The sequence below is a fragment of the Protopterus annectens genome, chromosome 9.part0 (assembly GCF_019279795.1).
Source record: "Protopterus annectens isolate FY-2018-M chromosome 9.part0, PAN1.0, whole genome shotgun sequence".
In the NCBI taxonomy this organism is placed as follows: Eukaryota; Metazoa; Chordata; order Ceratodontiformes; family Protopteridae; genus Protopterus; species Protopterus annectens.
The window spans coordinates 409,654,304-409,681,460 of NC_056743.1; the positions used below are offsets into that span (position 1 = coordinate 409,654,304).

Consider the following 27,157-nt stretch of genomic DNA (forward strand, 5'->3'; position numbering starts at 1 on the left):
GATTGTATTAGAGTTGCTTATGTTATTACATATAACATTTAGATGTTTCGCTTACAGTTATTTTATACAACTGTTGAATATTTTTTGTCTTAAAATCCGAAGGCATTTTCCATTTTTCAGTGGGGGGGGTTTGCAGGACACAACTGCATAAACAGGGACTGTACTGTGTGCAAAGAGGACGGGTGGTAACACTACATACAATGTTATATCTGAAATCAGTGATATCCCACACCAAGGAAAACTAATAACTGCACCAGTAGAAAGCTTGGCAGTTCTGAAGAGCAGTGTCAGTATAGCAAGCAGAGTGACAACACGTGCTGGGATGTTGGTGAGGGGAACAAATGTTGGCTTTGGAGCCGAAGACATGATTAGATGGGGACGAGCTAAAAATGCCCACCCTTTTCTTTAACTTTTCTTGTAGCTTAGTTCTGATGTAAATTTTTAGGAGCTAATGCAAAGTGATCTCTCCTTTTTTTTTTTTTTTTTGGGAAATATAGTTCAAATGGCCCAACATATCAGGAGTGAGCTACAGAACAGGCTTTTATTGATCACAAATAAAAAGAAAGGCAGAATGACATAGTGCTTAACATAGTGACTTGTGAGTAAGCCACCTGCTTAAACTGTTTTACATTATCAAAACTAATTCAAGTATCTTACATAACTGAACAAAACATTATCCCAGGTCAAAATTTCTGGAGTGCTTCTGGAAAAAAAAATGCTGTATACAGTGAGGTGTGTAAATAAAAGCCAGCGTGGAGGGAAAAAAAAACAATTCAGAAAGAGAAGAGGTTGTATCACCAAATCTGAAACATTACAATTGATGAAGCAAGTTTAATTAGCCAAGCTTTTGAGTTTCAGGTTAGAACACTGTCAGGAGATTGAAGGCGGAGCTATAGGTAAAATTCCATTGTGGGAAGGACTTGTGGGTGTGTCTCAACAGTCATCAGTTTCTTTTAAAGACACGTCTGGCAGAAAGAATGCAAGGTATGACAACCTGTGCGTTTGCTTGAGCAACAGAGAGAGTGAGCGCGTGCATGAAGGAACCTTTTTCTCTGATTCACTCTTTTCCCTTTTATTTCTTATGTTGCAGCTGAACAGGGACACTACTCCAGTTGGGACAGTTGCGTTGTGCTCACCAAAATGAATTTGTACAGACCATTCGGAGATAAGTCGTCTTATTTGAAGGAGTATAATTCCTCGCCAGATCTTTTGGATGGAAGTGTAAGCAATGCTGTCCTGAATTCGTGGAGTGCCAGTGCAGAGGAAGTAGGCACTGTTGAATTTCAAGAGCAACAGCAGTTCTTCAAGAAACGAGAAATGATGAAATCGGATTCTGTGGATTCTGGTGTAGAACTTACCAGTGGTGAAAACTCTCCTTCTACTCCCATGGGTTCTGAACACAGTTTCTCCATGGAAAGCAGTAGTACTGCACAAGCCAAGAGTGGTGGTGAATTTCAGCAAAGACTATCGCTCACACTGCATGATACCTCTATTACACCACGGTGTTGTTCCAGTACAGACCTCCACAGCCTTTCAGATGATGCATCCCCATCAAGAAAACCCAGACACAGAAGCATGTCTGTGAATCAAAGAGTCGAACAAATGCTTCTAAGAACTAAGAGCTATCACCAGCATTCTAAATCTTTCAGCCATCTCCACTCACTCCACGAATCGCAGGATGAAGATGAGAGTGAATTCTCCCTTAGTTCTGATGAAGCAGTCTCCTCCACTGTGCAGTCCACATTTCCTGATGGTCCTCAGAATTTGGTAAACTTCAGTAGAAAGCTTGGTGACCGGAAGGAAAAAATTCCACTAAAAAGAGAGAATGCCATCAGCCTTCTAGATGTATCTTTGGACTGCATCACTTTGGAAAGTGAGGTAGGTGTGTGTATCTTTTAAATAGGGCAAGAAAAGTGAAGTTTAATGCTGCTAATATAAAGCAGGCGAACTGAGGCTGTGGTGGTTCTGGGCATATTTGAAAGAATTATCTTTAAAATCTACTCAGTGCTGGCCACAGAGCTATTAGCACTTGCTTTGTTTTATACCATGGTCATCTGAATTACTGTTCACCTGTTCTGCTCACTTTGTTTTACACCTGTGAGGACGGCACTGATGCCTTTCCCCATGTACAGTGTACACTGTTTTCAGACCAGTGCACTACCACAGACTTGATAATGCACCTGAATGACATCCCTCTTTGCTTGGAACAAGTCTTTAGCTGCATATCAAACATTGCACTTTAAGTGGGCCATGCAGATGTGTGGCATTTCTGCTAAATCCTGGTGTGGAAAGTAACACTACTATCTATATGTCTATTTTTGTGATTGTTTTTTAAGCTCTACTCATAATATTGATGTTATGAAACAATTCATACTAGTAACAGATTGGTGTTCCCTCCCTTCTTCCCCCAATTAACTTTGCATTTATATATTGTATTGTTGGTATTAACTCGATAATTACAATAGTTTTAAATTGTTTTTTAAAGTGCAACCTGGGATATTACAGAGGCTATGACAAAAGCAACGGCTGTTAATAAGAGTGAACTAAAAGGAGGGAATATGGATTTTTGCATGCAAAAAAATAAAGATTAAGTAGTGGAACTTTTATAGAGAGTCAGGAAGGCAAATGTCAAATGCTGTAGATACCTTACTTTATTTTACTCTCTGCTTTATAAACTAGGTAAGCTGCATTTTAAGCAATCGCTTGTTTTCAGGGACAGTCAGAGTACTGTGTGGTTAAATGATTTGAATTTCCATGGAGTTTATAGCTGAAGACTGTGGAAGTCAAACTATGGCCAAATAAATGTAGTTGGTTTCCAAATCATTAGTACAACCCATTGAACTTCATTGCCAGTTTGCATTTTCCAGCTAAAGGAAATTGCTGTTTGTTCATTGCACATCTTTACTCTTTCATTACCCCCAAAGTAAGAGTGCTGATCCACATGGACCTTGTTCATACTCAGGTAAGAGTGCTGATCCACATGGACCTTGTTCAGACTCAGGCAAGGTAGTATTAAGTGACTTGCTGAAAGTCACATTGTAGGCAAATGGAGCCCGAAGGATTTAAACCCTGCACTACAGGAAACAGCTCATGCCCTTAATCTTGTGCACTAACTGCCAGGCTTTATGCTGTCATTTGTTGTAAACTGACAAGAATGAGCCGGTTATGATGTCCGTAGCCCTTCCTACCCTGGTTTCATGTTCCATACCATATGACCCTGAATAAAATTCCCAACATGGGTAGCTTGCACTTTTCTTTTCTTACATTTAGATTGTATTATTTCAGTTCTTGGGTTATAACACCGTGGTTAGCATTTTATATTTTGGTTCTGTGGCTTCAATTTTTATACACTAAAATTGCACTTAGCATATTATATTCTAATTATGTGATTTAAGTTTTTTTTTTTTTTCTGGTACATAACTGCACAACTTTGTTAACCAAAACAGTAATATCTCTGAGGCAAATGCTCCTTTTGAGGGGAGGTGTAGGGAAGAACTCTGCATTGCAAACCACGGAATGATTTTTCATAGCAGCCAATAAATCTACGAAGCATATCTTTATGAGGTGAGAGGAAACTAGTTATCATGGAGAATCCATATTACCATTGGGAGAACGTGCAAACAATATGCAAAGGTCAGAAGTAAATCCCGGGTGCCAGAAATGAAAACTAACAGCACTAATCACTGCATTATTCCTCCCTGGTGTTTAAATCCTTTCACTTTTTCACATTTGCTTTTTGTGACTCTCATCATCAACCACCCGTTTGGTCCTGTTGCCTCTCCTCACAATCCACAGCACAATTAAGAGAAGGCCAGGCCATCCTAGTGTGGTGGATTCTTGATGGAAAGGGAGGCCTTCTCCCCTCCTTTTGTCCTACCGTTTAATTGTGACCCACTTGTGAAATGCAGTTCTGTCAATATGGATTGCAAGGGAACCTCCTCAATCTTTGCCTGTCTAAGCTAGAACCCACAGCCTACACAAGGAATCGTAGCCAGGCAGGAAGCTTACATTGCCTCCAGCATGACTAAGCCAGCATTTAAGCACCCATTCCCAGTACCAGCTGGCTGCCCCTGCTCTTCCAGACCCCACTCTTCAAGCCTGGCCCAAAGTCAGGGGTGGCATCCACGTGTTGCTTTGTTCTATGTCTGAAGTAGGTTGTGGCCCTGACAAGGACACTGGTCCTTCCTGGTTTTGTGATTTGCATAAGACTAACATCCAAGTCTGGTCTATGGCAGTCTGCTGCAGTAGTTAAAAGTAAGAAGCTATTAATAGGCTCAGTTCAATTCCTCTGCTTAACTGTGTAGAAACCAAATTGATTCCTTCTGTCTGTACCTTGCAATCAGTGTGATATTGGTAAGTCACTTAAACTATAATCTAAAATGGGACAGTTTTGTGTTGGGGAGTTACATAATTAAAAGAAGGTAGAAAAGACAAACAGTGCTGCTCCCTAAAATGTTCTGAATTTTACAGACATTGTATTTTAATGACATGAATGTGCTTGAATTTTTTCTTCCAGTCTCAAGTATATTTTCTTTTTAAATTCCAGGTAAGAAATCCCTACATATTCTCAGGTCAACCTATAAAAAGAACAGGTCAGCAACACTCCCCCCACCCTCAAACAAATACCTTTTCTGACATGTACTCTTTTTTTCAGCACTTCTAAATATAATTTACTGACAGTGTTTGCTAAAGGCTGCACAATGACTATTTGGGTGTGTAGTGGTTGAACTTGTGAACTTTCACTTGCACAGACACAGTAAGGAAGCTAATCTAGATTAAAGGTGCCTAGTTAATAGTGTGTGTGTGCTGGAGGGTTAAAATACTTTTCAGTATTGCCATATACACTTGGGATAGCTACACGGTATGCCACAAAATATCTGCAGCTTTTTAGCTAGCCTCACTGTTAGAAACCTAGTTTTGGTGCAGATTGCAGGACTCTAGAAATAGATCCTGTAGTGAATTAACTCTTTCCCTACCCCCAGTTAATCACCAAACTGTTTATTACAGACTTCAGTTTAATGCAGAATAACACAATCTCACTCCCTCCCCAGATACAGTCACTGACCTCAGTTTCCCTAAATCTGGAGTTTCTCTCTGCATGTGTTCTAGTCCTGTTAATTGCACCTTCCAATGAAGTGAGAATCCTCCATTCTTCGCATCACACTCATGTGCAGGGCAAAGAACTAAGATGACAAAACCCCAGGAATCTGACCCCAGGGCAAAAGAATCTGAAGAAACTGGTTTGACTTGAGGGCCAGGGAACTTATTTATATGTAGATTCCTTGATGGTGATCATAAAATAATACATCCCATCCCATATGCCTTCCACTCTCCCTGTGTCGTTTTTGTTACATAGGCAGCTCTTAAGTCCTATTAACTTAAGGTATACTGCCTATTACAGAAAAGTCTCCTAGGGCAAATACTGTTTATGAAATAGTGCATCAGACAGGCTAACATAATACACGATTCCACACACATTGAAACTGTACTTGGCGTTCATTTCCCAACTTTACCAAAATGAGTTGCCCTTTTCAGTATAGCTAGCTTGACTGTTGAAAAGGTGTTTTCATTTTGCAAAGAAATTACATTTTAAGATTTCTAGTAGTTTAAAAAAAGGACAGGAGTAAGTGTCCTTTAATGTACATGACATATGTGGTAGATTTTTTTTTCATTAAAAATGGTGCAGGTAAGCCCCTCCCCCAAGAAAAAAAAACATTAAAGTCTGGCATTCCATATATTAAGGTGTTTTCTGCTAACCAAACCATAGGTTCATGGGTAGGTACTAGACTATCGGCCCAAGGGCCTACGTAAGCCTAGCCAACAAGGTTCCCTGGCTTACGCCACCCAAGAAAGTATTTTCCTGTGCCACTGTCGAGCAGACACACAGAAGTGATACCTGGGGTGTATTTCCTATTTCCCATCCACTCATCAAGATTTTGCTTTAAGAGTGCTAATGAAGAACTTTGCTTGACATAGATGGGTAGCCTGTTCCAGAGTATGGGAAGTCTCTGGGACAAGAATCTATCCCTCCAGCATGTCCTGTTTATTGTGGTGACAAGGTTTAGGTCCCTAGAGCATGTAGCTCGGAGGGATTGGGATTTCTTTAGGTGTAGCATGTCCAACAGCTCTGGGTTTGACATAGCTTTGTATGTTAGGCAGAGATCACCTCGGAGTAGGCGATATCCTACGGAGTAAAGCTGGAGTTTTTTGAGGAGGTCAGTGTAGGGCATTTGTTTGAGGCCAGTAATTCTCTTTGTGAGGTACTTCTGTGGCATTTCCAGCTGCTGAAGATGTCTTGTGAGGTACATTCCAAATGGAGCGTTGTACTCTATAATGGGTCTAATGAGTGTCGAGTAGGGGGAACAATGACCTCTTTTTTCCTGAATGAGAACCCTTTTATGATGAGGTGTGCCACGTAGAAGGACTTCCCGACTACTGTGGCGATGTGACTATTAAAGGAGACACTATTGTCCACCTGGGTCCCAAGGTCTCATCACACATTCGGTGTTAAGTAGATTGCTGCCTATGTTCATTGTACAGAGTTTTTACCAAAGGAGATGACACTGCACTTTTTGGCATTGAGCTTGAGGCCATGGCTCTGACACCAGGCATCTGTCTCAGCGAGGCCCTTCTGTAGGATGTCCACATCATTTGGGGACTTGACTATGGCTCCTAGTTTGCAGTCATCTGCGGACTTCGTTAGCCAGGTCTTCTGTGTTAGACTGTACTTCAGAGAAGTAGATACCAAACAGGAGAGGTCCCAGGACGGAACCCTGTAGTACTCCGCTTGTCACTGCTTTGAGGTCAGACTTGGAGTCTGCAACTTTTACAGTGTGGGTTCTGTCAGTCAGCCAGTTGACAACCCATCTTGTGACGTAGGGATTTATACATAGTTTAGCCATAATTCCAGAATGGGGGATGGTGTTGAAAGCCTTGGCGAGGTCAAGATAGGCTGTGTGAGCCATCTTACCCTCATCTATGGCTTTGGTGACTGCCTCAAAGAAGTCTATCAGGTTCAAGAGGCATGATCTGCCTTTCACAAACCTGAAATGGGTGGGATCCAGAGTTTGGAGGTTACCAATTTCTTTGTTTATGAGTTCCATGATGTTACATTCCATGGCCTTGCAGACCAGGCTCGTCATGCTAATAGGTCAATAGTTCCCAGGATCAGTGGTGGCTTCCCCTTTGTGGAGTGGGATAACTGTTGCTGTGCGCCATTCAGTGGCCACAAAGCCTCATGCGAGGCTATTACTGAACATGGTGTTTAAGTGAGGAGCCAGATCATTCTGAAGTTTGTGTAAATCGCAGCCTGGGTGCAGCTTTTACCTGCGTAGTTGTGATTACAGGGACTCTGCATTCTTCCTGTATCGATATGGGACCTTTAGGGGGTGAGGGGCGGTAAAGTTAGCACTGAACCTATCTGCCAGGATGTTGGCAATATCAGTTGGTTCTGTAATTTTCGTGCCGTTGTGCTGTAACTCAGAGCAGATCTGGGTGTTGCCATTGAGATTCTTGACATAGGTATAGAATGCTTTGTGGTTGTCCTTAGAATTAGTGGCGATTTTGTTTTCGTAGCTAGCTTTAAGATTAATTATTTTGGAGATACTGTAGAGATTATTACTGAAATGGTATGCCCCATTTAAAAGTGGATGGGCTTTCTGAAAATAAGGCTTGTCAGGAATTCCTTTTCCATGTAACAATGCTTGCAAGTTTTTAAAAAAAGTGGTTTTGTAGGGGGCAAGTCCTTTCAGCACATCTGCAATGTGGGGACTCCCACATGATGTACTTACCTGAGACTCTACCACCTCAGCGATGGGTGCAAGAGGTTTGCAGTACTAGAGTGTGCCCCATCTCTGAGATGGCACCTCAGAGGTAGAATATATAAGCAACGTACATGTTACTCCCCCTGTAAGTGCTTATATACACTTTTGCAACTGTGTAGCGAGTGCCATAAATGTGAACAATAGAGTAAAATCCTTGGGTTTGTGGAGGTTCACAGCAGGGATCAAGCTGCTCTAAGCAAGCACCCATTTATACCTGTGGTTCTGATAAGTGCATCCAAGAGCATCTAGGCAAAAACAGAAAAAGTGACACGCAGAAAACTTTATTTTCTGTATTTGTGATGAATAACTGAAATTAGTACACATCTAAAAATATAAGCAAATGTGTCAGAAGTGTAGTCTTAAAGACGGGGGGGGGGGGGCGGCATTTGACTATGCCAAAAAATTCAACAGCCATCTTTCATTTATGATTTACTCTAAATTGCTGCTTATGTCATTTCATGAAAAAACGTGGAACAGTAGAATGCAAAAGGACAGATATGGGTAGCAAATGCAAAACTACATTTCATTTACTATTAAATTTGCATAATTGTACACAGGAGTCAGTCATTCAGTCAAGACTTTATTCTCTTTACGTTTCACCAAAGTGTATCCTTTTGCCATTCCTCTGAGTGTCCTTTGCAGTGGTCATTGCTCACAATTTGAAGCCCAAGGGAGGAAAAGGCAATACCAAAGGCACACAATGTTGACATTGCCAAGTGCACAAAGGGAGCAGTTTTCATTTTAATGCACCCCTGCCCAACCAATACATTGTTACTATACAGTGCAACACTCGGGTCACAAACCGTAAGGGAAGGGGGAGTCCTCACTGCTTCAGTGACATTTCTGTTACAATGCAGCCTGGTTCCTGGCTTTGTGTTCTATGTTCAAGGCTTTACTGATTCAGTGTACCAAAATGAAACATTCCTTTTACTGCACTGACTTGGAACTGATGCATGTAGATTCCCAGCATTTTGTAGTGCCTGAGGCACTTGTCAGTTGATCTACACTCTGGGACTGTTGCTAGCTGCAAACTCTTATGCTTTCAAGTAACTTGACTAATTTTGCTGCTTTTGTAAGGGAAATTTCACAGGTTTTCAGAAAGAATGCGTGAATGCAGGTGGGTATTCCAGCTACAGGAAGGTAAAAACATTAGTTGCGTAATTTATCTTTTGTTGACCCAGTTAATTCTACCAGACGCATTTTCCTTGCTGTAAACATTGCAAACAAAATTTGTGATGAATGGGTTAAGTTGGAGGATTTTGTGTGTAAATACACTGTTATGGTTTAAAGCATGGACAATAAAAGTGCTTTCTACTTTTGACTTTGTTTAAAGATAAATTGCAAACCTATATTGCTTTTTAAGACTCAATGTTATATATTTTTATTTGTAACATTATTTCTTTGCTTGCTGGCCTGAACTGCAGTCTGACTCCTACAGAGAACATGTCTGCATGTGCACACATTGATCAATTCCCAGCAATGCAAGAGGTTTGTGCTACTTATTTGTGACTGTGTTTTGCAAAAGCCACGTGCTCACTTGCCTAGCAGTATTCTTGTGAGAAATGTTTCAGAAACTCTGCATAATTACTGCCCTGTCATGTCCCTGAAGATGGCACATTTTTTGAAGCCAAACTATCTATGTTCCTGTAAGGCCAGATTTGCTAATAGCTCAGGTGTCTGACCTGTAAGTTAAGCAGACACAACATATAAGCAGAAATTTGAGAATGGTTATGTCCATGTTTGAATGCTGCTAAATTTATAGTATTACCTTTTAAAATAAAAAGACTTTATCCTTGAATTGAAATTGTACTTGCACAAACTACAGCTACCTGTGTTAATCAGTGCCACAGCTTTCAAAAGTAGCTCTCAACCGTTTAAACAGGGACTCGAGGCAGGAGTGTGAACACTAACTAGGCTGCTTTCCTGATGGCACATTCAAGGAAGCCAGTCTCACATTAGTTCAGCCCCAGCATGGTACTGTAGTAATCAGACTGTGGAAAGCAGAGTGTTCATTGCTAGAAGGAGAGCAGCTATAAATCAGAGCACTCCACGAAAAGCAGAGCAGTTGGGGTGTGCGCAGTGCTGTCAGGGGACATCAAAACAGTGGGGGCTGCAGGACGCAAACTAAATGGACAAGGGTTACTGGAGTCGGGGCAGACGTGCACATAAACAGATGCAGTCACACATACACAAAGATGTAGACACAAACATAGATGCATGCAAGTTTTCACCCACAGATGCACATATGGAGGCATATGCACAAACAGCACACAGTCATGCACACACAAACATGAATGTGTGTGCAGACAAACACAGAAATGCTTGCAGGTGCGCACACACACACACAGATGCACATGTATGTATGCAGCCACAGACACACACACCTGCACATATAACTAAGTTGAAGAATGTGCTTAACACCCCAACCCTATTCCACCAAAAAAGTCTTCCAACTTCAACACTGAAAAATGAACGGTTCAAGACATTTAAGAAGCACTTGAAGCAAGCAGGTAAGCAGACACACCCACTAACATATTTTTGTCTATTACACACACACACACACACACACACACACACACACACACACACACACACACACACACACACCTACTTGCTAACAGATTTGCAAGCAATTATTTTAACTATTCCCCAGACAGTATTTTGGAGGTAACAGAATTATACAAAATAGGAAAGAAAGAAAATTACATATCATTTTACAGGCTTGGCCAGTAGTGGCAACTAAAAAGAAGAGAAAAAATATTTAACAGTTTTCTTTTTATAATCCGACATGCATAAGTGCATGTGTCTGAGGCCATCCACAGCAAGTAAAGTGCACTACACCTTTTATTCTCAAACTGCTTAATGCACCAGCCAATGGAATGCAACCTGAGCAAATGGAAAATGGCAGCTCACTGCTTTGTTTGACAGGGAGCCCAACTAGTCCCCATTGATCTGCTCTTTGTTCCAACCCCCCCCCCCAAAAAAAAACAAAAGTGCAGGAGGGCGGGCAATAAATCTGTAATGATCATTCTCATTATATAGGAGTATGCCTAAATACTAGCCTGTTTAAAAAAGACCAGTTTATGCCAACACACACATTATGTGTTTGTATATGAATATGTGTGTATATATATATATATATATATATATATATATATATATATATATATATATATATATATATATATATATATATATATATATATATATATATATATATATATATATTTCCTTTAAACAGAAATGGAGCTGTACATATGGAATAAGCACTTCCAAGTCCCCAAGTAGGAACCACAATTTTGTAGAAATTAAAATGAGCAAAAAATAAAAAATAAACCACATTTAAGTCACCTTTTTATTGAAATGGGTTACAGCCCAATCGCCTAGCATCAAGCGCTGCCTGTGTTGAAGGTACTGCACTTCTGAGTCAGTGGTGAAGGAGCACTGAAGGAAAAGGAAGGGAAGCATGAGCTCACCCTGTGCGGCATTGTGGGAGTTAACATCTTTAAAGGAGCACTGAAGGAAAAGGAGGGGAAGCATGAGCTCACCCTGTGCGGCATTGTGGGAGTTAACATCTTTAAAGGAGCACTGAAGGAAAAGGAAGGGAAGCATGAGCTCACCCTGTGCGGCATTGTGGGAGTTAACATCTTTAAAGGAGCACTGAAGGAAAAGGAAGGGAAGCATGAGCTCACCCTGTGCGGCATTGTGGGAGTTAACATCTTTAAAGGAGCACTGAAGGAAAAGGAAGGGAAGCATGAGCTCACCCTGTGCGGCATTGTGGGAGTTAACATCTTTAAAGGAGCACTGAAGGAAAAGGAGGGGAAGCATGAGCTCACCCTGCGGCATTGTGGGAGTTAACATCTTTAAAGGAGCACTGAAGGAAAAGGAAGGGAAGCATGAGCTCACCCTGTGCGGCATTGTGGGAGTTAACATCTTTAAAGGAGCACTGAAGGAAAAGGAAGGGAAGCATGAGCTCACCCTGTGCGGCATTGTGGGAGTTAACATCTTTAAAGGAGCACTGAAGGAAAGGAAGGGAAGCATGAGCTCACCCTGTGCATTGTGGGAGTTAACATCTTTAAAGGAGCACTGAAGGAAAAGGAAGGAAGCATGAGCTCACCCTGCGGCATTGTGGGAGTTAACATCTTTAAAGGAGCACTGAAGGAAAAGGAAGGAAGCATGAGCTCACCCTGTGCGGCATTGTGGGAGTTAACATCTTTAAAGGAGCACTGAAGGAAAAGGAAGGGAAGCATGAGCTCACCCTGTGCGGCATTGTGGGAGTTAACATCTTTAAAGGAGCACTGAAGGAAAAGGAAGGGAAGCATGAGCTCACCCTGTGCGGCATTGTGGGAGTTAACATCTTTAAAGGAGCACTGAAGGAAAAGGAAGGGAAGCATGAGCTCACCCTGTGCGGCATTGTGGGAGTTAACATCTTTAAAGGAGCACTGAAGGAAAAGGAAGGGAAGCATGAGCTCACCCTGTGTGGCATTGTGGGAGTTAATTTTGTTTTGCAGCTAAAGATGTTATGTCAGAATCACTGCCCCTGCCATACCACTAAGGAAAAAAGAAATTACATAAATTGAATATCCGATGAGAATTCATGAATAAGTGTGTGTGTGTGTGTGTGTGTGTGTGTGTGTGTGTGTGTGTATAAAATATGTATGATGCATATGTTGACATTTTTCCCCTTCTTTTTGCCCATGGTTATCCTTCATGTACATTTAGAATTGTGCACTCCCTGTACGACTACCACAGGTAGAATGGAAGACCAGTAGAAAATGATAAAAAAGGAGTTTAAACTGGTGGGTGGGATGAGGTCACAGAAGAGAATTCTAGGGTGCAAAGGATAAATCAGCTTCTACCTGGGACAAGTCCGAGACGACTCCACTTTCAACTGATGGTGCTGTTGAAAATGGGACTTTATTAACCACTGTATGAAAATGTAAAAAGAGAGACCGCTTATTAACATGTTACCCAGCATAAAACACTAATCAGAAATTAAGAACTGCAGGTAAAGCAGAGCTGAATCTGTTTACAGATGCACAAAATTACAATCACTAGTATCCAAAACATTTACATAAAGTAGAGAAGGCAGCAGTCTAAACTGCCTCTCAAATACCTCCTCTCTAAGACAGGTCTGTGTCATAAAACCGAAAATGCAAACTCTCGAACGCTCACATGAGCAAATAATCAAAAACTCAAAATTGGTATTGTGGGGCAGCTGTGCCCCCCACACCCCTCGCTAAATATATGTTCCTACTCCAAGATCGCAGTACAGTGAGGAAAGGGCAAATATTCCCATCTTCACTGTACCGCGATCCCAAAATAACACACTCTAGTTTCTGATTAGTCACTCATGTGAGCGTTCGAGTTTTTGTGGTTTTGTCTTTCCTGAAGTAGACCCTCTAACACAGTCCCTTAATTTATGAGCAGAAGTTTCAAGGTTTTGTTATTGTCCGACTAGATTTTATAGTTGCCCCCTAGGTCTTGATGTTCATTTGTTTATTTTGTTCCAATGCTGCTTTTGTGTTTACTACCACAGTGCTCACTTCTTTGCTTACAGAATGCTTAAGATGAGTATATGTATACTTACAGATCTGTCCTATTTAGCTATGTACTGGTTGTATCTGTTGCCTCTGGCCTGGAGCAGCACTCCTGCTCACTTAAGAAATCAATTCCATTAAAATCAATATAGGGCCCAGTGTTGAATGGTACATGGTACTCCTTCACAAAAGTGTTTGACACATCAGTCTGGACTACTCTAAACAGCGTTAACCATATTCCATTTCTCTGTTACAGGAAGAACCATCATCACATGAACCACTGCACTTTGGCCCAGGCCAGGGCCTGCGATACCTGGAACAAGTGTGCCAGATGCTGGAAAAGATTGCTCACCTTCGGCAAAGGAATCTCCAGCTACAGAGACTTAACGATACTGTGGACAGGCAGCTGAGGAGTAAAGAAATTGAAGAGGTAAGAATAAACGTGTGTAACTGAAGAGTACTAGTTCTTAAAACGGTGAAAGGCTGTATGAGAGCATAATAAAATGCACAGACATCTTCTTAGTTTGACATCTGGATACTGGACACACCATTTAATGCCTCCATGTGTAATGATTTGTCGTTTTTGTTGTTGCTTTCCATCCACAACTCCTTTTTCCCCACTTTGCACATGGGTTTGTGTGTCAAATCAACACTGCTATTCTAGAGCCAACGTTCACATCTCGGGTGGCTAGCCCTGCAGTGATTGTTCTTCCATACTACACACTCTCCCTCCTGAGTCCAGTTTAGTGTCCAGTCCATCTCCTGCACATCTTTTGAATGTGGGATAAAAACAGAGCACCCGGAGAAACTGAAGCGAATACAGAGAGGACATGCAGACTCCACACAGAAGGCACCGCAGCGGAAAACTGAACCCGAGAACCTCTTGCCATGAGTAAACAGCACTACCCACTCTGACATCCCTTTCCTTCCTTAAGCATAGCGGCTCTTATTTTTTTTAACCTTTTATATCTTTCCAAGACTATGGTTTTTGTCATGGTGTCATGTCCAGCTTCTTGGACAAGGTCATTACTGTCTTGAGGTGGGATTTATAGAGACTGCACAGAATTTATAAATCCTGGTAAGTAATAAATAGGTCTACTGCAGTGTTTCAGTTTGAAGTTCATAAAGCTAACACAACCAATAAGTTACTGGGCATAGAACAGGTAGCTGGACAGCAGCACATATGCAAGTGAGCTACATATAGTGAAGTACTGCTCCTCAGCTTTCCAGCTGCTGTAGAATATATACTAAAGATTTCTTGTGGAAGTACATTATAGCACCGTTAAAGAGGATTAGTAAAGGTAGAGATCACTCTTCTACTGACTAACTTCAGTGGTCAATTTTATCAGTGGTTCAGTGGACATAACATCACAAATGCTAGGATTCTGGTATAATGCTACAAATTCTGAAACTCCAATTTTGCCAATTTTCTTCTGATTTTTCTCAAATATTGATCTCTTCAAGCATATGCATATATATATATATATATATATATATCTACACACTAAATAACTGGAAAAACAATGCTTAGATTCCTAAGTATATGTATTTTAATATCTAAAGATCTTCTGGTCCAACTGTGAAAGCTAAAGGCCACTGCTATGATTTTTTGATGCGAGAGGAAAGCAGTGGTAGTTTTTGATACAAAAGCAGACCCCCTCAGTATGCAGCAAATGATGACGTTGACATTATGTCATCGATAAAATGCTGCTGCTGGTTCACGAAAGAACCAGCACAGTCAGGGATGGCTTATACTCTATAATCAGAACAGGCCAACTGCGGCTGGAATTAAACACCAATAAAATGCTCACAAGAACTACAAAAAGGAATAGTTAGTAAACAATTAAGTCTGCCTACTGTTAAATGTTAGAAAAGCTACAATGGTTAACACTGCATACAGATTATTACCTGCAGTTGTTTGATTTATGTCACACACCTGGAAATGTTTGGTGTAGCACACCCACTTACAGTAGACTGTGCTTCCTGCATTTAATAAAGGATTTGTTGCTCTAAGGATTTTACTTTTAATTCTAGGAGCACAGTACATGCACACAGACATGGTATGTCCAATGTTTAACCAGTTTATTTTCCTATTCCCAATTTCTATGCAAATGTGTCTAAATGTGGACATGCAATCCATACATGTAATGTAAACCCCCCCCCCCCAGTACAAAGAAGTTATTTTTAATGCAGTGTATTGTACTGTCAGAACCATGCTGTTCTCCCCACAAGAGCTAAATGTGCTTGTTCAGTTTGAGAAGCACAGTATACACTGTGCCTCCTTACCAAACTGTGCTGCTCCCAAAATATGCGAATTATGTTTGCACAATAACTGGTAAGCACTAAATGTGCATTTTAATGCAGGACACATGCAGTGTTACACCTTTGGTGTACTTGGCACATTCAGTCCAAAGGTTACTATATTATAGTGTACACCTTTGGGATGCATTACCTTCCCTAGAATCCCACAAAGCCATTACTTTTTATTCTGCCCTAGAGCCATGTGCTAGTACTTTCAATGCCATTACTGGAGCCAAGTACCTCCATTGTAGAGCATAAACATGGCACACACTGAAAGATATGATATTCTGTATAGGAATCATGCAGTCAAAATATGCTGTGTATTTAAACATCCAGTGTGCTGTAGAATATGAAGTTGTACACCTGTGCTGTGTCCATTTTTCTCTTGTTCCCTTACCGCCTTTTTATTAGTTGGCTTTGATGAATACGCACACACACACACACTGCTTCATAGCAGTCTTCGCAGGAAATTCTCTCAAGTTGGCTCCTTTCATTTCTTCATGCTTACCCCCCCATGACATACTGCTTTGTACAACGTAGATTAAGCGTATGCACAGAGAGTACAGCGAGATGCATGGTCATAAGCACTGTGCCTTTGGTTTCACAATCATTAGGGACTTGAAGTACAGCAGTGAATCAAATTCTTACAGTGCATACATAAAGCACTTCAAGTGTGCGATCCTTCCCTCAGCCACTGTGTTGCCAATGTCAGAGCTCCATTTCACACACAGTTAAACTTGCACCTCTGCTGCAGTCTATCCTGTCTTTCACACTTGCTCTTGCTGTTAATCCTTCCAAGGTACTTTTCACAGATGATAATATCCTCCGTCCTGCATTTTTCATTGTCTTTATGTTTCATAGAAAAGAGCTGCACAGTTTGATGTAGAGGAGGAAAAGTATACTTAGACATTAAATTCTGTGTCGCAGTTAAGCAGAGGCTTTCTTATTTTGTGTAGACTATTTGGACAGGTGATAATACATACAGCTTCTGAATGTGATGCACGGGGTGGTGGGATGACTGAAGGGGCTATACAGGAGAATGCTTGCAGTCTGGAATAAGTTTACTAGCTGCAGTCTATACCTCAGAGGAAGTATTAAAGCAAACCAAACCTTTTCACTCAGTCATTCTTTGATTACTCAGTCCAAATCTGTGGGGTGTCAGAACATACAGAGTACATCTTTGGTACTCTCAAAATACTGAATACCATCCCTTTTGCTGACAGCAAGCTCTGACATGCCTCCTTGTTTTAAAGAGCACATATTTGAAAGGAAAATAGATAAGTTTTCTTTAGTACCCAGTTTTCACAGACCAACCTAGACAGTGTAGCTGCATGATTTTCAGAAGACAGATTATAGAGCAGTGTTTCTTAGAACAGATTAGTGGTATGCATTTCAAAAGAACAAACACCTGTTTCGAGGCAGTTACCACTTTTGACCATCAGGTTTTTTTCACAATTAGTTTCACAAGCATTTGTTATGCAGTCTCTTTTTTTCTTACTCTTCAGGAAGAGCGTACAGATGTTTCAAATCCCTAATTACTTTTGGGTAAACATCAATTCTCTTGGCGCCTAACTTCACAAATAGATTCAGACACAGCATTAATGCAATTCTTACACAGGCATAGGCAATTATTGTTTAGATTATTATTCAGGAAGGATCATGACTAAATCTTTTTCTTTTTTTTTCTACTTTTGTAGAAAACCCATAGCTTTGATTTCTAAAAACAGTAAGCTGGCACTAAGCAAATAAATCTAAAAGGTGTTAAAGGTCAGTTTTACTATTCTTATTAAACCTTAATGTGTACTATTAGTTTTATTATTAAAGGTCTGTTTAGAGTAAACCAAGCATCCTCTGGGAGTTGCCTTTCTTTTTTTTTTTTCAATAATCATTTTTTATTATTTTTCACAACCATATTACAAATTCACACATTATATACAATATATGAGGAACAGACTAAACATACGAGGCAAAAATCTGGGCATTCCATAACAATCTGGGCATTTGAGAGGCATGGTAAGGCAAGAATGACATAAGGAACTGTGTTGCACTGTCTTCCTGACAACGCTCACTAAACACTTTATGGCTTTGAAAGCCATCAAAACACTAAACACTTTTTTCCCTTGTAACTAGTAGTAAACTCTTCATGAACTGCAAAGAATTATGATTGGGTCTCCGATCACAATCCTTATTTATATCTTCTCAACATGGATGCCAAAATTCAATTCTTGAGCAAATTTCTTGGCACATGTGTTGAGACACAATAAACAAGGTATTATTAGCAGCCCGTTCATAATCTGTACTGTGCCTCCCTCGTTAAATCTGACCTTCATTATTTCTTTCATCTTGCATACTCTTACAAACCAGATCCAAGGACAACCAGCATCACAGAAACAAATATCCATTATTGGGGGTGGAAGTACTACCTGTTTCAAGCACATTCCGGGTGTGCCCAAAGCAGGTGACTTTCGAAGCATTATACTCTCTTCCTCTAAACTAAAACACACAATAACTGTAGTACACACAGTCTGTAAGGCTCCTTATTGTTTTCTTTCTTCTGTTTTTATAAAGTTTATGTAATAGTCTAGGGAATCCAAATAAGACATCTCTGTGTCACACTGGTTTCTCTGCTGTACTGCTGGGGTTCAAAATAAAAAATGCGATTGTACAAACTGTTTTTTTAATGTGAGAAACTTATTTTAACCAACCTGCTTATTTGCTGCTGTAGTCTTTCACCTGTAAAACATCTAAGTTGAGTGCGACTGGTAAGGAAAAGCTGAGGGGTAGGAACAGTGGAGAGTGGAGGAGAAAAAAATATGAGTAGTATTTAATTATTAGAAGGTTTAGAGATGGGAGGATATTTTTAAGTCGGGTAGGAACAGAGGCATGACTATAGAGTTTCTAAGTGTTTTTTAGCAGATGCTTTGAATTGTTTAGGTTGAGTTAGTAACCTAATTTGAAGAGGAAGTTTGTTCCATGCAATGGTAACTATACAGTGGTGGCGCTGCGGTAGCGTTGTCGCCTCACAGTAAGACATTGTCCCGTTCGATTCTCAGCTGGAGCGTCTTCTGTGTAGAGACCATGCGTGAATGGGCGTACCTTCATTGAAGGTTGTGCGCCAGGGCCGGCAACTCGGCACATAAAAATCTACTGCTAATCATTAGCAGACTGGAGTTCCGCTGTGGCGGCCCCTAACCAGGAAAAGCCGAAAGATACAAGTCTCTCACTTGTACAGCAATGATTTCCTGAATTCCTGCAGTTTTTTTTGGTCCTGCTTTCTTTTTTTTTGTGCTCATTTGTATGGAAACATTTTGGGTGACATTCCTACAGTGATCTTGTCTTAACAAAAATCCTGTTGTTCATACGTTCATTTCTATGGTACTGATTTTCTACACATTTTACATGTACCATGAAGTTATTGTATTCTTTTCTCGCACCTTGCTCACTGGAGTGTGTTGAAAAGGGTCAGAGATCCCTAAAGACTGTACCAGTAATATCAGATGATGATACTCAGGAACTTTGTTGCTCAGTATGACTTACGTTTTTTTTTTTTTTTTTTTTTTTAATGCAGGAGTTGGTTCTAGAACGCTGTTCATGTGGAGCTGCGGAACAGATTCTCAAGCCAGAAAAAGAGTTCAAGCTTCAAAGTCACATGGATCTGACCAATAAAGCACAGTATCTGTCTTTGCCAAATCATTGTAGGACGAGGTCGGTGTCTGATGCAGGTGTGTTTCTTGGGTCCATGAAAGGGAGCTCTCCGATACATAACAAAGGTGAGATGATTTCTGATGTTGGCTGAGGCTGTAACACGCCATTTTACAGAACTGTGTTTAAAAGTTTTGAAATGTATGCTACAATCTGGCAGTTTGATTCTATTACTAAGAGTGAAGACCATAAGTGATGAAGCAAAGACAAAGTAATTGTCCTTTTTGATTTGAGCACTCAAAGATATGCTTACATAAGAATGCGTTAGGCCTAGTTAGATCCCAAATGACATGTTTATTTTATGATGGTGAACCTCTGGGAAGTGAGACAAGTAAGAGTTGTCATTGTTTTGTGGTGGTAAAGCTCCGAGTAATAAACAGCAAACAGTTTACTAGTTATCTAGAATGAATGTTGCCAAAGCTGCCTACCAAGTGACTCACAGTGGGCGTATGAGAGTTTCTTAGGCTAAGTTTGAACACTGCAGCATGTTGGCGACTATGCTGATAGCTGTCTGCAGAATGGGAGCATTTCAACATTATATTTTGTGTTGAAGGGCTTGAGATACAGCTTCCCTGAATGCATGCAGCATGTAAAGATGCATGTAAAAGAAAACTGTAATCAGCCCTGTACAATAATGAAATATTTGATTGTCTTACTCTTGGGCAATGCTGGAAATAAACATTAACAAATACAATCCATATATTTCAGAAATAAAAGAAAATATTTTGAAAAATAAAAAAGTTATTTAACTGAGATGGCAGAATGGTACACGGGGCACCATTTCAACCACTAACAGGGTCATAGACAAAGTAAATTTGCTAGTAAAATCAAAACCACACCCATGGCAATGGGCTGTAAACATTACAGTTTGACAGTAGTTATCAAATCCACAGGCATGGGATATACCAGGAAATGTTTGAATTACATGGGCATGAAGAGTACTGCTTAAAGCTGAGGAAAGTAGGAAGGATCCTAATTTCAGCACAAAGGAGCTCCAGATAAAATAAGTTCCCTCAGTAGTTTACAAAATAAACCTTGGCTATTAAGGATGAGAGAGCCATTTTGCTGAGACTTAACGGGGAGTTTATGCACAGTAGTTTGTAGATCGGTGTACAGAAGAGAACACCCTTTCAGTAACTAATACATTTTTCTGAAAGTAACTTTATTAGGTACTGATTACATAATCCTGGGTGATGTTCACTGGTCTTGGGTGCCCTTTTCCAACATAACAGCAAGATATGAATCTGCACCAGTAGGAATGGTTGGGCATTACAAGCTCTGTTTGTAGATATTTGTTAGAATGAAAGAACAAACCATATATTCATAAATGATTATTTTGGCAGTACAGCTGTGCCTTGGTAAATACTTTGTATATACAAAGTTCAAATGCTTGACATATGATAAGCTAAGTGCCCCCATTTCCTTTTTTGTGTAAAAACAGTTCTGAAAACAACTTCCTTCAGTGAATATATTTATTTATTTTTATTTATTTTACATTTGTTGACCGGGCTAGTCTAACTGGATATATGTCCATTTTCAGTAGAGGCCCAGGGAGAAAAGCTCCAAGGAAAAAACTTACAATTTAATAGAGAATAACATCAAAACAGTTTTATACAGCAATGATTGTACCATAAAAGCAGTATAATTTTAGCATAACATGTTAGCTAAAGAAATTCTTAAAATAATATTAAAAATAGAAGAAATAAAAGGGTTTTTTTTTTTGTTTTGTTTTTTTCAGTTCTAACCTACTTTTAAGTTGGTTAAAGTATACTGCATTTACATTTACAGTTTACATTTGTTGACTGGGCTAGTCTAACTGGATGCAAGTCCATTTCCAGTAGAGGCCCGGGGAGAAAAATTCCATGTATTTGTACAGAGTAAATAGATGCAAAGAGAGTAGAAGTTGTACAGTGTTGTCAAAGAAATCAAAGAAAATATAAGATAATACAAAAGTTTTAACTAATACTGTATAATAGTAATCCAGTTCTTTAAGGTACAGAGATGACTTTTACATATATACATAAGATTTGTGTACTATAGGATATATTGTTAATTTGTAATAGGTAGTAGATGAAGGAAGGGTGAGAAGAGTAAGTGGGGGGGCAGAAGGGTGAGAAGAGTAAGTGGGGGGGGGCAGAATTAGTCAGGGTTAGTACAGGAGCATAGCCAGTGATTATTGAGATATGGTTTTAGTTGTTTAAAAAGAAAGAGAGAGGTCTGAGCTGTGATATCGGAAGGAAGTTGATTCCATAGTTTTCCTGCAGAGTTGGAGAATAAGGAGTCACCTGCTGAGTTGTTGGATTTAGTAGTATTAATCAGCAGTTTGTTTGAGGAACGTAGATTTTTGAGATTGTTATAAGGTGTGATGAGGCTAGAGAGTATAGGAGTGTTGCTAGGTTGATACAGGGTCTTATGAGCTATTGTGAGCTGGTGAAATTGAAGCTGGTTAAGGAATTTTAGCCAGTTTAATTGTTTAAGATTAAGGCAGTGATGTGTTCTGAAAGGAGAGCCTGTAGCAAATCTAGCAATATTATTATAGGAAGTTGTTAGTTTCTTGAGGTTGTTTTTTGAGATATTAGTATAAATGGGAGCGGCGTAGAGCAGAGTGGATAAAAGGTGAGTTCTAGCTATAGCAGACCTAGCTTCTGGAGTAAGAAAGGGTTTGATTCTGTAAAGGGATCCCAGTTTCTTATTAATTAATTTTATTGTAGTGTTTATGTGTATATCAAAGTTTAGATTGTTGTCAATTGTTATTCCTAGCAGTTTAGTGGTAGGGTCAGGTGAGATAAGGGTACCATTATCAGAAGTGAGGTTGAAATGTAAAGAGATGGACTTTTTGGTTGGGCTGAAAAGTAGCAATTTAGTTTTTTTTGGGATTGAGAAGGAGGCAGCGGTGGGAGAACCATTGTTCTACAGTGCTGAAGGCTTTTTGGGTAAGGGACTGAAGTTCAGTTGGTGAGGCAGCTGAGCAAATTAAGGTAGAGTCATCTGCATACTGAATGCAGTTGGAGTATGGAATAGCAGATTGCAGGTTGTTAATGGAGATAGAAAATAAGAGTGGGCCTAAAATAGAGCCTTGTGGAACACCGAGGGAGATTGGGAGGTGATTAGATAGTTCATTGTGCCAGAGTACAGCCTGCTGACGGTTATTAAGGTAGGATGTAAACCAGTCCAAAGATAGAGAATCAAGTGAAAGAGACTTGTGTAAGCAGGAGAAGTTGGTGGTTAAACATGTCAAAAGCTTTGGATAGGTCAATGAAGACAGCTGATGAAAGACAGTTGTTGTTACGGTTGTTATTTATGTAGTTTGAGAATGATAGCAGGGCAGTGGTGGTACTGTGGAAAGGTCTGAAGCCATGTTGGCAGTTAGCAAGTAGGTTATTTTGGAGGAGGTGGTTGAGAATTTGTTTGTGGATGCATTTCTCCATAATTTTGGCTATAGGGGATAATAAAGCTATGGGACGATAGTTGGAGAAGTCGTCGGAGTTTCCCCCCTTTGTGTAGTGGGATGATATGAGAGATTTTCCAGATTAATGGGACATCTCCTTAGTTTATAGATCTATTTATTAGAATGGAAATAGGGTAGGCAATGGCCTTAGCTCCTTTTTGTAAGAATTCTGCTGGTAGTTTGTCTGCTGATGGGGAGGAAGGTTTTAACTTTTGGAGAAGGGAAAAGATATATGAGGTAGACACAGGTTGGGGGTGGAATTGAGGGGGTAGAATAGCAGAAGAAGTGGGTAGGTTGGATATATCAGGTGATAGGTGGCTGGCTAGAGTTTGGATGGTATCTGTGAAGAAAGAATTAAAGGAATTAGCAGTTTGTATTGGATTATTGGGGTTAGAACCCTGAGGATTGGGTGTGATCAATTGACCTGGGTAGAGAAGATTATTAATACTAGTCCAGAATTTTTTTGGTTGTCAGAGAGGTTTGCTGTAGTTGGAGATAATAATTCTTTTTGTCTAGCAGGATGGCTGTTTTTGTGCTGTCTCTATGTTGTCTAAAGGTTTGATGGTCTATTGGAGTTCTTAGTAGTACGCCATTTTGTCCAGTGTTTATTTCTAACTAGGATTTTTTTGTTTAGTATTGTTAGTAAGCCAAGGGGCTGGTTTGGCTTTGATTCTAATAGAACGAGTTGGAGCATGATGATCCAGGATGGCTAAGAATGTAGAATTAAAGTATTCCACTGCATTGTTTAGAGGGAGAGTTTTTAATGGGGTCCAATTACATTGCTTGAGTTCTGCTTGGAAAAGTTGTGGGTTAAAATGCTTTTTTTGAGGGTATTGTTCGGAAGGTGTTAGGGAATATTATGCAGGTTTTATGTCTGATAATATATGTTAGAGTGTGGTCACTGAGGTCATCTGGAAGGATACCTGTTGTGTAGGTTTGCTGAGAAGTGTTGGTAAGTATCCAATCTAAGGTGGTTGCTTTGTTATTGATTTTATTGGTTCTGGTGGGGGATTCTATAAGTTGAGAAAAGCCATAAAGGTTAATGTGGGTGGTGGGGTTGGTATTTGTACAGGAATTCCAATCAATGTTGAAGTGCCCAAGAATTATGGTTTCTTGAGGGATGTTACTAGAAAGCCAGCTGAAAATATACTCTACAGTATTACTATTGTTCCCTGGGGGAAGATAGACAGAGATAATGTTTATGGCTTTAACTTGTATTAAGCTGAAGTTTTGAGAAAATTATTTCTGCACTAGTGTTTGTGGGTAAAGTAAGATTAAGTGTACTGACTTGAAGCTCATTTTTATAGAGGATTGCTACTCCTCCCCCCTTTTTGGAAGTACGGTCAAGTCTGATGATGATATAGCCAGGAGGGGTGATTTCGTTGTCTTTAATGGTGGGTTTTAGCCATGTTTCTGATAAACATAGAATATCAAATGGATGGGCCTGTAAGAGGGCATGAAGTTGAGCAATTTTGTTACAAATACTGCGTATGTTTAGATGTGCAATTAAGAGCGAGTTGGTAGGTTTGATAGGTGAAGAGGTTATCAAATTGTCTTGGTAGTGATTTGTAGTGGTGGGGGGATTGTTAGGGCCAGGGTTTGGGTGGATGTCACCATCTAATAGAGATTGAAGGGGTGTTAAAGATTTAGGTTGTTGTGGCTTGCAGTAGAAATAAAATACTTTTCTAGCTTTTAGGTTAGAGTATTTAATATGTGCAAGTCGATGATATTTGGCTAATAGGTAGCTGGGTCTGAAAATGATATTTAGGAGGTAGTAAGGAGAAAATTCTGTAGTAGATGAGGTGTCTTTGGATGGTAATGGTAGGGTATTGTTAAGAGAATATTCATAAGAGGTAATGAGATAAGTGGTGGATAGAGGTGGTAATAAGAAAATCCACATTAAAATATGAATGTTGTGGGGAATTATAGAGATAGACATTCTTAGGATGGTGAGTTGAATAGAGAAAATTGAGGGTAAGAGATAGAAGGACTGTTGAGAATTAGTAATAGAATAGGAGAGAGGAGAAGGGGTGATTAGAGATGGTTTGATTGAGTGGGTTAAGAGAGAAATGGGTTGGGCATAATAACTATATGGTTAGTATGATAGGTGCAGAGTTTGGAGGGGTGTGGTCTGTGGGAGGCTAAATGTAGGAGCACTGGGGGCGGGTGGGAATAGGGGGCAGGGTAGGGAAGCGGAGTGAGCCCGAAGGGCAAATGGAGCGGGATGAGACAAGAGAGAGTTCTATCAAGGAAGACCATCAGTGAAGTCCGAGAAGTGTAGCAGGTAAGTTTGGAAGAATGGGAGTTCGAAAGGGAGAGAGTGAGAGGAAAAAATGAAGCTGGTAGGAAGAGATTAAGGCTTGGTAGAGAGTAGCAGGAAAAAGGATACGTGGAACAAGGAGAGAAGGTAAAAGGTCAGAGAAAAAGCTGGGGACAATGACCTAGGGGTAGGATTAGTAAGAGTATAGCAAAATGCAATACAATAGCTTATAGAGTGATGCCACCTAGTGGCCAGTAAGTTAATTGCAAGAGCTAGGGCTTCTATAGGTGATGGCAGGCTAAGTAAAAGATGGAAATGGACCAGATAGAAAAAGATAGGAAAGGAGTTACAAGAAGGAATACTTCAAGGAGATTGATTAGGTTGGGGGGGGTTGGCTGCTGGCTACCTTGACTAGGAAGCTTTGACTAACCTAGCAGTAGCTTGTACATTATTCAAGTTATGTATAACACTTAGTTATAATGATACATACTTTCACTGGCTTATAGGAGGGAAGAAATCTCTCAGGGAGCCAGTAGCTACTTCTTTAGTTAGAGTTCATTTCTGTGGCGTCCAGCAGATTAAATCACTTGTTGGGTGTGGGGGCAAACCGAAGCACACAGCTGGTAATAAGAGAAAGAGAGGAAAAAAAGGGGGCGAGGCATGCAACACATACAGCAGGCAAATCAGGTAAAGGCTGTTCTAAGTTATCCAGCATGCAATGTAACATACAAAGATTAATTCTAGATGGTGTAATAAAGCTCATAGGCACTCTAATTCAATATCACAGTCTAAGAGTATTATTGTTGGTGTATCAAAGCTCTTATGCACTCTAGGCAACAATCACATTCATCTAATTAGAATAAACACAGAGCTGCAATTGCTAATTTAAATAGGAAAACACCATAAGCAAACAATCAATTAAATTACACTGTGTGATTAAGTATATATATATATATATATATATATATATATATATATATCAAATATCAGTAAACTGTGCTGAGATATGTTGACTAAACAAAAAGAAAAAAAATAGGTGGTTAGTTTATTAGCTAAACAGGGTAGTTATGGAAAGAAAGACATTCCTCTCTATTCCTGCAAGGGCTATATTACTGTATAGGTTAAATGTTCAATAGCGCCATATGAAAAGGTCCCTGGTGTAAGTCGCTATGTAAGCTAAGCTCATACAGCACATATGTATGCATATATGCAGTTAAAAATAATGGAGTTTAGAGAAGTATTACCTAAGAGAGTTCTTCCGAACCAGGAAACTCAACATTTGAAATGTAAAAGCATGCTGACCTCTCACTGGTCTTGTCACCTGTGCAGGAGGGTGGGGCTGCCAGGATCAATAACTGGGGAGAGGAAACAGCACTTCACCATCTTTCTCTTTGATCACTGGGTGAAGATGTTATTTTGGTGCTTCTCTGCCACTTAGCAAATACCAACAGCTACTACTGAAAGACCAAGTTTGTGTGTGTGTAATGCAATTAGTCAGCCACTACGTTAAGTATTACAATCAAATTTTTAGTGGGGGGGGGGTGAAACTGCAGGTAGCTTGTAGGGAAAGATGCATTTCTGTTTTTTTTTTTTTTTTTTTTTTTTTTTTTCAGAAAATGCAGTAACGGAGTGACCACATAGCTGAATATAAATATTAGGACAGTGCATGGACTGCATCCTCTGCACAATTATTTTCCTCTTCATAATAAATACAGTTTTATATTTTTACTTTTTGATCAGATACCACAGCTGACCATTTTGGGTTATCTGACTTACAGCCATGCATGCACCATTGTACACTGATGTTCAGAGTGCCAGATGTTTCTACACAACCAGTGAAAAAGCCACTCACGACTTCTGTGGTTCAAGTACAGCTGGGTAGGTGTCTGCAGCTAAATGGTGTGGCATAACAAATGTCTCACCATTTTGATGGGTAGGTAGTTGGGCACTCATGGATACAGTTGTCTGAAGGCCAGCCCTTTGTCTGCAGCTGCTATGCTCACATTTTTGCGACACACTTAAAGGCCAATATTACCCAGTGCTGGAAATGTACATTCCAATTTTAATTACATGTTTTTTCGTA

The 27,157-nt window shown here is 40.0% G+C and overlaps 1 protein-coding gene across 1 annotated transcript in view; it reads left to right on the forward strand.

Annotated features, from left to right (window-relative positions):
* LOC122811238 overlaps window positions 1-27,157 on the forward strand; it is a 101,307-nt gene that overhangs the window by 60,732 nt on the left and 13,418 nt on the right. The window contains exons 2-4 of the mRNA XM_044082944.1: window positions 1,091-1,878; window positions 13,620-13,793; window positions 19,233-19,434. Of these exons, the coding sequence (XP_043938879.1) occupies window positions 1,091-1,878; window positions 13,620-13,793; window positions 19,233-19,434 (1,164 nt within the window). The remainder of the gene's footprint in view (window positions 1-1,090; window positions 1,879-13,619; window positions 13,794-19,232; window positions 19,435-27,157) is intronic.